The sequence below is a fragment of the Bemisia tabaci genome, chromosome 3 (genome assembly GCF_918797505.1).
Source record: "Bemisia tabaci chromosome 3, PGI_BMITA_v3".
NCBI lineage: Eukaryota > Metazoa > Arthropoda > Insecta > Hemiptera > Aleyrodidae > Bemisia > Bemisia tabaci.
This window is the reverse complement of record NC_092795.1, coordinates 13093979-13106913: the sequence shown is the minus strand read 5'-3', so window position 1 is coordinate 13106913 and position 12935 is coordinate 13093979. Positions and strand designations below refer to the sequence as shown.

At 40.6% G+C, this 12935-nt stretch overlaps 1 protein-coding gene across 2 annotated transcripts in view; it reads right to left on the bottom strand.

Annotated features, from left to right (window-relative positions):
• The window catches only part of LOC109040228 (RNA-binding protein 24), a 76982-nt gene extending 64828 nt beyond the window's left edge, over positions 1-12154 (bottom strand). Inside the window, exons 1-2 of one of the 2 annotated variants that reach the window (XM_072297768.1) lie at positions 11424-12154; positions 1160-1286 (exon numbers count right to left, since the gene is read on the bottom strand). In XM_072297768.1, the coding sequence (XP_072153869.1) occupies positions 1160-1286; positions 11424-11684 (388 nt within the window). In that variant the 5' untranslated portion in view covers positions 11685-12154. The remainder of the gene's footprint in view (positions 1-1159; positions 1287-11423) is intronic. The other variant, XM_019056060.2, reaches the window with a different exon arrangement.
• Between the last annotated feature and the right edge of the window lie 781 nt (positions 12155-12935).

Genomic DNA, 12935 nt, shown 5'->3' with positions numbered 1-12935 from the left:
ATGAAAAAAACAAAGCGTACTTCTATCAGCTTCAGAGCTTTTTCTACGCCACAAATAATTGGGAAGCACTCAGGTCTTTAGTTTCCGATGTATTTCTGGCCTCGTTTCGCAGTATAGTATTCTTTAAACTATGAATAAGAGCCAATTGGACGTATTTGAGGACCTTTCCGACCAAACAGCATATTCCCATGTCAACGTTGCTAAGATTGTGCATACGCTCAACCGTTTAGTTGGTGGACAGCTGTAAGCTCTGTCCTGAAATTAGGCTCAACTTTTCTTTTTATCATCCTGAATATTTTGGCAAAGAAATTTACGATGTGGGTGATTTAGGATGGTTGTGCAAAAGGGAGAAATGCTCGATCTTAGCGGCGTTGACATAGGTCGTTTTATTATGCTGTTGGTCGGAAAGGTCCTCATTTATGCTAAAAATAACTATGCACATGGGTTTTGCCTACAACATAGTTCCTTTTAGCATAAATTTGTCCGATTTACAATTTTAAGCATCGTGTTTGGATTACATTTTGCAATAAGGAACCACTATCTTTGGCCCATCTTAGAAACAACATTCATGCCATTGGTTTCCCCATGCAGGTAAGTGATTTCATGGGAGAGCCAAAGATAGTGGTTCCTTTTTGCAAAATGTTATCAGTTTGTTCATGCTGATTTTACTTTATCTAGTCTCCCTATCCTTAAATTCAAAATTTGATCTCAATTAAAAAATCAAAGCGTTGAAATACAAGGATAAGAAATAACTAAACTATATTCAGCATATAAGCACAGTAAACCTTAAAATTTTCAAAATTTGAAAATTTGGACGTTATTTCAGAGGCCGAAGCATTTCCCACTGCCTATGCATCAATGCAAACCTCATCAATCAATCTCATAAAGCGTGCAGCTTCAAAATAAGTTTCATTTTCTCGTTTAACCTAGTCTTCGAAAACTATCCGACCGATTTTGGCTGCGTCTACCTTTTTAACGAAATCCATTGAACTGTATTCGCAAATTCTTTCCTCAGTTGACGCTGAAAAATTTCTCAAGAACATCATGCGCGAAGAGATCGACATTGAGTTCAGGTAATGGACTAATTTTATTTTGACGGTTCAAACACTAGAATGTTAGAGAACGAATTAATGGAAAAAGAAGTGGATCGATCACTTACCGGGTTGGATATTGCCTCTTGGTTTGGCCCCGAGAATTGCTAGGTTAACGTTGGCTTTCCTACCATCGATGATTGGGTTGGGGTCTTTGCACGCTCTTTCTGCCGCCGGCCGATCACCCATTATCACCTGGATAAAATGTCACATACATCGATTAGTAGACTGTAGAGATATAAAGGAAACACGCAAACTGACCAAGTGTCGCAGACAGGAACCATAGCTTTTCGAGCATATTTTGTGAGTGACATATCTGCCATACAATCCGCTAGCATAATAGCTCGTCGCTCCTTTGTCACGTATCTCTATTCCCACACGAGCCTCGAAAAGCATCGAGTTCTACGGAGAACAAGGCTCACGTGGAAATTGGGATACGCGCTTACGTCACAGGAGCAGCGAAATTGCTTTTTGAAACGTGTTGATGAACTTGGATCCTTTCTGCTAAACTTGGTTGGAGCACATAACTTCATGCAATAAAAGGTATCATACTGGGAGGGAAAAAATGAACATTTTGATTTCATAACGACGGGATGCCGTGGCGATAACGTTGACTCTACATTGTAGAACTGCGATGCACCTTTTGCTGTTGCATTGAGGTTAGGTTTTTTAAGAATTCAGGCCCTGTTTTATGAAATGCAACTCTAACTGGGGACAGCGAATAATGGAGGGTATAAATGACCTAAATTTCAAAGGTGATTGGCTAAAAGTCCTTGTTTTGGACTCTTGCCTTTCACGATCAGCACCAATCAGTGCGGGTATAATAATGCGCTCCTTCACATCGACGGTTATGCAACCAATCGGACAGATTTGACCAGAATCAACCCAAAATACATCTCATACTGACTTTCCTTTCACGTGTTATTTTGTCACAAGACAACTAATTGAGTAAATGCCTCGTAACTTTCCGTTCAATTCCTCAACATAATGAAAAACTAACTCACATACTGTCAAATTAGAGCGGTCGCTAATTTATCTTGTAAAAAAAGTGAAACATGACAGGAGATTCGGCAAAGATTATTGTAGATAAGTTGATTTATATTAATGTGGTTGATCGTACCTAACTCATTCCTCTTCAAAGTCCTAGAGCCAGTTAAGTGCTACTAAGGAGCTTCAATTGTTGCCTCATTTTTTTACTAGATCAACAGTGTACATAAGAAACTTTTACAATTCCTAACTTGGCTGTAGTTATGAATACGTGGGATATTCTTATTTTACATGGATTCTGAAGTATTTACTAATTCAGTTATCCTTGATAAACCTTGTTTTAATTACTGTACTCGCTTATCACTGATAATATATGTGACATACTTGTACTTTTCAGACTCGATTAGTGTTTCTTTCCCAGACGGGAGAAAAGATGACAGAGGCCTCTAGTTGCGTAAGCCATCTTAATGCTTCTCCTCAAAGGATAAAATCAATTGAAAAGGAATTTATTACCAGAGCAACCACTCTTAAGAGTGGACTTTTTTGAGTGACCCCATGAATGATAAGGATAGAACCTTGACGCCTGCCAAAAAGAGAACACTTTAAAAGAGATACGAGCAACCAGTTCTGATTTAAATACTTGAAAACGAATAAGGGAAAAAGAAGAAGAAAAAGCCCTGATAAGGAAAGTCAGTTGCTCGGTGCTCTTCCTTGGTCTTTTTATGAAAATTTAAGCTGTTAAGATAATTTTCGGGGAGGATGGATAAGAGATACCAGGACGCTCCGAGTAAAAAAAAATAGACCGAAACGGAAGAGTGCGGGAGTATAGCACAGCGTTGCCAAGCGGTTAGTGAAGTATGTGGCAGCTTGCTCATACAACAGTTGTTACATATTGATACTAAATGATTCCCATCGCTTTTTCGACTAAGAACAATTAGAAAATATTGATATAGTCTCAATCAATTTTCTTACAATGTTACCGAAAGAAGCTGAGCTTAAAAAAGAGGAGAAACTTTCATTCTTGTACACCCACAGTGGAAAAAAAAACACATTGGATCTAGAGTCCAGACTCATAAAAACATCGACAAAAAAAAATAATCTTGATTCGATCGGATTTAAGCTTAAATCAAGAACCCAGCCTCTTCATTTGAGCGGATTTCCTTTTGATTCAAGTTGAAATCTGATTGAATCAAGAGTATTTTTTTTTGTCGATGTTTTTAAGAGTTTGGACTCTAGATCCAATGTGTTTTTTTTTCCAGTGCACGTCACACTCACATGGTTTAGGTCGCGGTGAAGATTCTGAGACGAAACGGGACAAAAAAGACATTCCTGTGAATGGATTGACTTTTCATGAGCTTTACCAACATGACCGGATTTACCTACTTGCCGCCCATGGGCCGCCTGTATTTTGCCGCCCTCTTCTCATTCATTTTGAAACATCAATAAAAACCATCAAGTGAACGTGCCGGAGGGAGAAGGGAGCATAAGGCGCGTTCACTCGCGTTGGACACATTTTTTGCGTAAGCCCTGTCAACACTACTAGCAAAAGTTCACGGAACTTCGCGCGAAAGTTCAGTTCCGTAAACCTATCTCTGTGGGGACAAGGCCTTCCATTTGTAAGAAATGAACTAAAAAATTAAGAAAGAACAAACATAAATGTGGTTTAATAATTTTAACTTCCACCGCTGTGCCACGCTGACCACACTGTGTTTGGCGCAATGCGTGAAGTATTCATGTAGTCTTGTAGGCACTGTGCGTTTCACGCCGCGCCGACCGCTGTTGACCGTACTCAGTTTGACGCAAAGTGTGAAGTATTCATGCAGTCTCGTAGGCGCTAATATGTGTTACATGCTTACCGCCGCGTCGAGGGCTTCTCCTTTTCATCTCAAATCCTCGTCATCATTTCTCTGTGCGGCGCGCCGCTCCAGGCCAAATTATGTGTTTGGTTTCTCTCTTAACTCAACTAATTAAAGGTGCGCAGTCTTTTGTATCACCGAAATACGACGAAATTAGATATTGATGAACTCTCAGGAAATGAGAGATTTTGTCACCTTTTATTGTTTGTAATTTTTTTCTGAATCCGATTTTTTTGTACCTGCATTTAAAAAAAATTGCAAAATTTGCCGCCCCCTAATTTTGCCGCCATGGGTGGCCACCCCCTTAATCCGGCCCTGTTTACCAATGGATTTGATACTGCAGTGGTTATTGCGAGATGTTTAGCCAAATTACCGAAGGGCTATGGTTTTTTTTTTTTTTTTTTTTTTTTTTTTTTTTTTTTTTTTTGTCAAAAAGTTGAAAGTGGGTCATGCTGCCCGTTACTTATGGTTTGTTATCGAAGTCACAGACAACGAATTCTACGAGTGCCGATAGTTTTTAGGTATTTGCATTTTTATCTTGAAACAATAGCGCTGTTCGCATTTTAAAATCAGACGTCCACCGGACGATGCGTTTCTGGATTGTATAAATATGCAGAGAGATAGGGAAGACCCTACGTGGAAAAATGAAAGTAAGAGGGAAAAAATAACCTGAGAATAATGATGAGTGGTATCCACAAAAATTTAAAGTAGTTTCAGCGCTGTTACTTTTTAGAGTTACCCATTGCCAAAGAGAGACAGAAATACTTCAACACGGCAGAAAAATCCATATTAATACCTACGTTTGTTTCTGTCTCTTTAAATCGTCATGGGAACCTAAAACATGAATGCATGCTTTTGGTTCCTCGACAATGAAAACCAATATTTAATTATGAAATTCAAAGATTTTTCAAATTGTGCTGTCGTGCTAAGGTGCGAGGCAACATTCATCAGGTCAACATTTTCGACTGAAATAAATTTTGCAATATGAAACTGCTACTTCTGGCTCATCCATAAAAGCTCTTATCTGCACGGGGCAACTAATGGCACTTACGTAGTTTCTAAAATGAACCAGAAATCTACTTCCTACCGCAAAAAGTAGTCCAATTGTGCAGCAGTTTAGGTCAGACGATAATGGGCTTAGTTTTGCAATGAGGAACCAATATTCCTGGCTCATCCATACAAACCCTTTATGCACGAGGAAACGAATGGCACGTTTGTTGTTGCTAAAAAGAGCCAGAAATAGTACTTCCTTACTGCAAAATGTTAGTTGAGGTACGATGACAAAGGACTTCTTGCAATGAGGAGCTAATATTTCTGGCTCATCCATAAAAACCCTATCTGCATGAGGAAACAAATAACCTATGTTGTCCCTAAAATGAGTCAGAAATAGCAGTTCCAAATCACAAAATGTAGTCCATAAGAACTCGTCCCATTTTACGGCGAATATCGTGACGTAAGAACATATCCGTAACCGCGTCCGATTATTTCGACAGGATCGCCCATTATTACAAAATCTCGCGATGAAAAAGCTCCGCGGACCGGAATAAAAGGACCCCGCGGTAAGGGTCGTTGTCGGGTCCTCGGCCTGGGGACAAGGATCCCCGAGGGCGAAACCGGTGAGTGCAACGGGATTGCATCCGCCCTTAACCCCTTGCGCCCCACCCTTCTGCACTCGTGACCCCTCCACATGTTCTCAGCGCTCATAAGCGTGTGTCTGACAGCCTCGTTGCCAAATCGCACCCGAGGCCGAAGGGCTCATTCACGATGAGTTTTTTCCTCGTGGAAATCTGGCATCTTACCGCGCCGGTCTCCCCTTGTTTTGTAATTAATTATTCGTTCAAAACGCATGCACTATGATCGAGCAGACCAGCGGGGCTGAAACCTTCGAAACCCCGAGCAGAATATTATGCCGTGCGAAGGAAAAACACCGCATGAACACTCAAATGTTGCCAAATTTATCCCTGTTAAATACTGATTTTTTTGAAAGACCGATGAATATTCCTCCTTGAAATTTCACAATATTTTAGATCAAAGTGCGAACCATAAACTTTCGAAAATTGGAGGGAAAATATTCAAAAATTTCCCGGAAAACGTTTATTTGAGGAACATAAATTTGGCAACGCCTGAGGACTCATACGGTGTTCTTCCTGATCACGGCAGAATAATTGACGCGCGTGTGTTTCGCCGACGTCACGAGAGAAAAAAACAATAGAAATTTTGGGATGACAAAAAAATGCTCCCAAATCAGACCTGCTTTTGTTGAGCACAGTAGAAATCATCAAGATGGAAAAAACCGGGAGGGGATCTCATAGCATCGAAGTTTTTTGGTTGAGAGAATGATATTTATACACGTAGACGGGCTATCTCTCTCATCGAAGCGCACTCTCTTTACTTTAAGCAGTACGCCGGAAAACGCATATTGATTTATAACCCTCGTGGACGTGCAAGGAAGGGACGTTTGACAGCTTATTTTCACGCTAAGTTGCGAGGATGGAACTTATCATTTTAGCCATAACTTTCATCTAGCTTTAGCTTCGACTCTCTTTTCGTTGTCATGGTTTCGTTTTATTGGGAATACCGAATGTGGTACACCTGTATTGAAAGGAATGAAAACGGTAGGATGAAAAAGAACGGATGTCTGAAACGCGAGTAAAGTAGAAAGAGGGCGCTCTGATAAGAAATATGGTAAAATCTACCATACCATACAATCTTGCGAGGGGAAATTCAGCGAAACTGAAGTGTAGTTACATTCTTCCGCAAGGGAAACGTTGCACTCTGGAACGAGTCAATCGGAGGAGTCGGAAAATATCTGGAAACTTTCAAAGCTTATATTTTCGTAAGTATGAAACAAAGAGGTTTGAGAGTTGTTTCATTAGTTTTTCCGTAAAATTTACCTGCAGAAACACTCTCTGAAATTGAATTTGTGACGAATTACACTAAAAAATTTGAAATTTTAGCCAAAAATATCATGTCCAACCTCTCCTATAATGTGCTGGTTACACGCTCCAATTCCCATCAATATTCCGATCAAATGATGACTGGTGCGCACCATCTACCATCTTTCTGCGGCCTGCAAAAATTTGATGGTAGATGATGGAAATGTGGGGCTCATCCTTCATCTGATTTCCACACAACCGTGCTTACTTCATGCTTCTTTCAATCAACACGCTGTTTTAATTAATTTTACTCATCAATCTGGATAACTCTCGACCGCCATCTTGGTCATCATTTTGATCGGAATTTGACGGAAATTTGAGCGTGTAACCAGGCCATAAGCTCGTTCCACCGTGCGTCGTTATACCTATGTGAATTACTCGAGGTGACGAAATGAATGAGCGGTTAAACTGCCAAGGAGGGAAAACAAAAGAAAATCAATTGAAATTTCTGGTACACGTTGTAATTTAAATTGATAGTCGGGCGAATGAGTTAAAAAGCTCGAACCGTGTAACGCGAACATCCGAGCATCAAGGCTATTGTCGTTTCACACTGTGTGCGTTACCTCGAGTGTTGCGTCAGATGGCGCACGAGGCCGATGTGACTGTGCTTGGGGTTTTTTATTGATTTTTCCCTCCTGTTTGAATCACGTTTTTTAACAAAGTACGCCTAAAAGATTTTAAAACTTAGAGTATTACATGACGAAGAGGACGACTTTTCATTTTAACATATTAGCTTTAGACTCTTTTGTCACGTTTATTCAGAAAACTTATTGCACTCATGAGGGAATTCACCACTTTTAAGCGGAACTTCTGGCATGTCTTTTAAAACCAGTAGCTTGGATCAAAAAGTTAACGCTGAGGGTTATAATTTCTATGTTTCGAGGAAAATTTGATGAAGGAGGGGTATCGATAAGGACCCTTTTTTGGGCCACCTAGGTTGAATCTCCTCAACTTGACGATTTTTTTATGATGCTCTACATTTAACGAAATCTATCATGATTTGGTCATTTTTAGTATCTTCCTGGGTCTAATTCTGGTTTAAGCATGGGTCTGAAAGTCGAATATGGCGAAAAATGCAGATTATAATGGCAACTGACCACAAACCCGCAAAACCCGCTTTTTTCGCCAAAATCGGCTCTATAACCCATGTTTAGGCCAGTATTAGACTTGGAATGACCGAAAATGACCAAATCATGATGTAAATCAGGGTGGGTCCTAAAATGGCCCTTATCGATAACCCTCCTTTGTGAATGTTCCTCGAAATGTAGAAATTATGATCCTCAACATCACATTTTTTATTCACGCTTTTGGTTTAGAAAGATATCAGTAGTTCCGCTTAAAAGTTGTGAATTCCTTCATTAGTGAAATGAGTTTTCTGAATAAGCGTAATAAAAGAGTCGAAAGCTAAAATATAAAAATGAAAAGTCAACTCTTCACTACGTAATACTTTTAAGTTTTAAAATCATCGATCGAACTTATTCAGGTGCCGATAGCTGAATGGTTGATAAACTTCAACATTGCGCGGGCATGAGCAAACAAAGACGAATACTTCGATCTGGTTTCCTTTATCCACTCTTCAACATATAAAGCTCTCGGGCTTTGACACATGAGCTTGTCATAAATGTAAGTAAAGAATGATAAATGATGCATAATCCATCATTTGTTTCAGAGTAGGTACACAAATGGAACGTTCTAAGTCAATAAGTCTTGACGAAAGCAAAAACGCGTGATACAACTATTTTGACTCACGTGTGGCACAAATTGCATAATCATTGAGATGAAGGAAAACCCAATTTTTCACCCGCATTTTCAATAGTCTGTAAGAGTTTTGTAACAAAGTTGGTCGTAACCTTCAAGGTTGAAACAATATGAAGATGAAATGAAGAACGTATGAATGTACGAATGGACGATAGAAACATTATTTCATGCCATGCTCTCACTTCTTTCCTTGTTTCCAGAGAAAATGAAATGGAATTCTGTAGGTATGAAATGTTCTACAGTCTTGGGAACACTTTTTCCGAAACGTCCCGGGACTGCCACGCAACATGGACGCCTATGATATAAAAAAGTTACACATGGCCATGAAATATTTTTGAAACTACTTTACGTCAGTCTCACCTCCTACTATCACGATATCTCGAATCCAAGAACTCCATTGTTCGACTCGTATTAGCGGGATATTTCCACGAAGTAAAATTGGGAATTTTCTCTCATTTTTCGGAATTTTGCATATTTTAAACAGCAAATACTTTGTTGCAGATTAATTCTAAGAAATTTAGGTCGGTGACGTCAAAAATATTTGTTCAAACCGACCATTTTCATCTCAGTTTTCAACTTTGAAGTACAACTTTCCATTGGTGGCCACTTAGGTACATGGTGTTGAGGAAATCGAGTTCATAAGCACTCCTATTTATTCGATGAGCCTTCATTTTTTCCTTTTATTGTTGCTAGAGTATACCTATATTGCATTAAATAGAATGATATGTTCAGTGCGTGAGGATCTACCAAAGTGCCATATCGGTCTTCCTGGCGACAAAAGCCTGAAACTACGAATCTAGTTCATCCCTACGAAGTGGGTGGACGCGTCAACGCTCTTTATAACTATGATTGCCATATTGGTCATTAGAGCAAATCATTTGGTCATTCCATCAAGACGGAGCTGAGACACATTGAGTTCAAATGTATGAAAAGATGTTCAAGCCGTCATTTTTATAAAAATTATAAAGTAAAGTGGCTGAGCACAAAGCACATGGTTAGGATACCGACGACTTTTCGAGGGTGCTCATCTTTTGGAAGCAGATGGTAAGATACTTGACAAACTCTTACGTAACTTCTTTCTTGTAATGAGTTTTTTTTTTACGTTTCAGCCATACATTGGGTATCGAGGGTGTATTCTGTATTGGCTTCATACAAAAGTTTACCTACGCGGGTTGTAAAGAGTTACATTTAGTTGCTGATTACAGTGCAGACCTTTCGCTCGAAGTGCGTGTCAAAAAAGGGCCTTTTCGTCCCCCTTTTTTCTGGCTAAGGCGGGGAGGGGAGGTCAAGGATTAGTTTCAAATGTGGCCTAAACAGTATCAAATGGTGAGACTATCTGCCAGTGAACATAGCTCGAGTTCAAACCTCGTTTGGGCAATACAACATCGTTGCCAAGTTTACATTTTTTACTATTAAAAATGAGAATATTTTGAAGTTCCCCGGTTGAAAAACCAACTTCAGTTCATCTCTTTTCATTTTGTGGAGTTCAATAACATCAAAGAATGCTGAAGTCTCCGTTCGGAGATTTTGAGTTTCATCTATACGGAAGAGACGCACGAATTACTCGGAACTGAAATGGCAGTAGGCAAAGTTGTCCAATTGTCCATGTTGTGACGTAATACGAAATGAGTCCGTAGCATAATGTTGTATCAGAGGGAGTTAACATACAGTGAAGCTCACGTGACGTAATTTACTCGAGCTAATCACAAGAAATTGTCGAGTCGGAAATACGTAGCATTTTATCGATCATTTTTAAACTTCATTGATATTCCTCGCTCATATCAGGTCCAAGCGTCCAGGTCCGACACACAAAAAAGCAAAAGCTCCCCCAAACCCAATAGACGGGGGACACGCACACGGGTGCTTCCATCATTTTGGTTTTTGCATGGGCTTTTCTTTTCATCTCTCGTCATCGCCACGTTTATACTCTTCTAGAGACTTTCCCCAAATCTTGTTGGGGTATTCTCATAAGTCGATGTTATAAAACTCTATCGATATTTCTTGAAAGCACCTAAGAATTAATAACTTGGAGAATATGTACCTATCGACGCTCTTGTCTCTGAGCAGTTATTGTAGAAGTTTGTAGGGTGCATTCGTCTTATAAGACGAATAATTATAATTCTGAATTATAAGAAATAGAATTGTAATTCAAACGCTGGAATTATAATTCTGTGCGACTTGATACAAGAGAAGATTATAGTAAAGCCGTTTGACGTATTATGCAGCCTCGTAACGTTGAGAAAATAACGCACGGATGTGCGGAGGTCGCTTTTTTGCGATGCAATTTTTTTTTACAATAAGATTAGGCAGAAGTTTCTTGAAAAACGTCATATGATTAAAATAAAAAAGATCATCTTTTGTCTGGTATGCATGAAACGGTAAAAACACCAGCGGACTGACCATTGAAATTGACAGACGAAGCGATAGACAAATAAGGCATAGGGAATAAAAAGCGATCCTATTGGTTAAAATGGGTGGTTCCTATAGACTGTAAGGTAGAGAATGATGGACTTACTATGGGGTTTCTCGTGGGTTGCCATTAGTTAGTCTATTGCCAACCTCCTTTGTTCATTGCAACCACCCGCTTCCACCAATAGGATCCCTTCATATCCCTTTTCTCATCTTTGTGTCTACAGCTTTGTCTATCAATTTCAATAATCGGCCCGCTGAGTAAGTCGCGAGCAATTTTGAGTGATGACTCATGGTAAAACTGAAGCGTAGAAGCCTCATCGAAGCCACGCTTGATTATTTTAAGACAATTTTCCGAGAAGAAATGAAATAATTGCTATACTTACAAATCCATATCCTCGACTTTTGCCGGTTTGTCTATCTGTGATGACAACTGCTTCTTCGATATCCCCGAAAACGGAGAAATGTTCCCTGAGCGATTTGTCTGTGGTGTGGTAAGGCAATCCGCCGACGAAGAGTTTAGTCCATGTGGTATCCTTCTGGCTGGAGGTGGCCGTAGGGGCGGTCAGAGAGGCCAGGCTCCCGACCAACCCCTCCGCTGATCCTAACACACTGTCCGTAGTGCTCAAAGCACCAGGCATCAGCATTGTGGTCGCAATCTTGGAAGATTTAATTTAACCCTGCTCCGAAGAAAAACCGAACGAGCGGAGTAGAATTACGAGAATTCTACTGAGGAATCAACTTGAGGAGAAGTTAGAGCTCTCCGGTGACAGGTGACACCATGAAGAAAACTTAGCTGTGCGAGACGAAGACGCGAAGAAGCGCGGATAAGGAAACACGTGTTCTATCCGACGATAGGCGCTGGGATCACCTGCATGGGAATCCGAATCAATGTACGCGCACGATCCGTTGAGCGGGCACAACACACGAATTTGACTAGTATCCACTTCGTCGAGCGAGCGACTGAAATTCTAAATCCTAAAAAATATGCGAAAACAAAACAAGTAACAAAAAAACTCAGGAGACGCGCGACCGTGTCATTCCCGTTCAATGCTCAATACGCGACTGCAAATGTCACATAGGAACAGGATAGGAGAGGTTGGCTCCCTCTGTTACAGTCTATATTTAGGGTAAGCCCGAACCCCTCTCTCCCTCTCCTGCTTTTCCGTGCTCGACGCAATGTGCAGCTGTTCCTAATAGGCCTCTATCTCGTCCCTTCTCCCGTTCCCCCTCCGCCCCGCGCCCCGCTACCCCGCGTGTGCCCCCGCGGACCCGAGGGGGCGGGGGGAGGGGGTGCGGCGCGGCGCAGCGCGTTCTGCTCTCGGGCACTCTGCGTTCGTGAAGCCTCCCCCTTGCGCAGAGTTCGGCCTCCGAGGTTCGCCAGCTCGCTCTTTACGACTCTCTGGTCTCTTGTACTCTTTTTTTCACCCCTGCAGCCTTCATCCCCTCCCGAGTTTTCATTCACATCCCCTCGTCAACTTTTTTCAGGTGCTGAGAGATTGTCAGATCCGTCATTTCCATTGCCATCGAGAACTCTAATTTCATTCCTTTTCTTTTTCACGCAATCATCGCTCCTCTTCTTAATTTCTCCTCTTTGCATCGAATGTTTATTTTCACCCTCACAAAAAAAACAAAACAAGAAAACTTTAGTTTTGAAGCTTATGGAGAAATCCTTTGTTCTTGATAAATACTTCTTCCCTCCTACCACCGTGTACATACATGTTCATATAGTTTCCAGTTGTCCTCCTTGTCTATTTCTCTTGTTTACCCCCACACTTTCCTGGGTAATTTTTCTTGCATGTCACATGAAACTTTGTCCTTGTATTAACTCTTGACATCTTTAAGTCCGTAAGGCTTCCTGCTGAGGTTAATATAATGACAAACAAATTTGGTTGAGC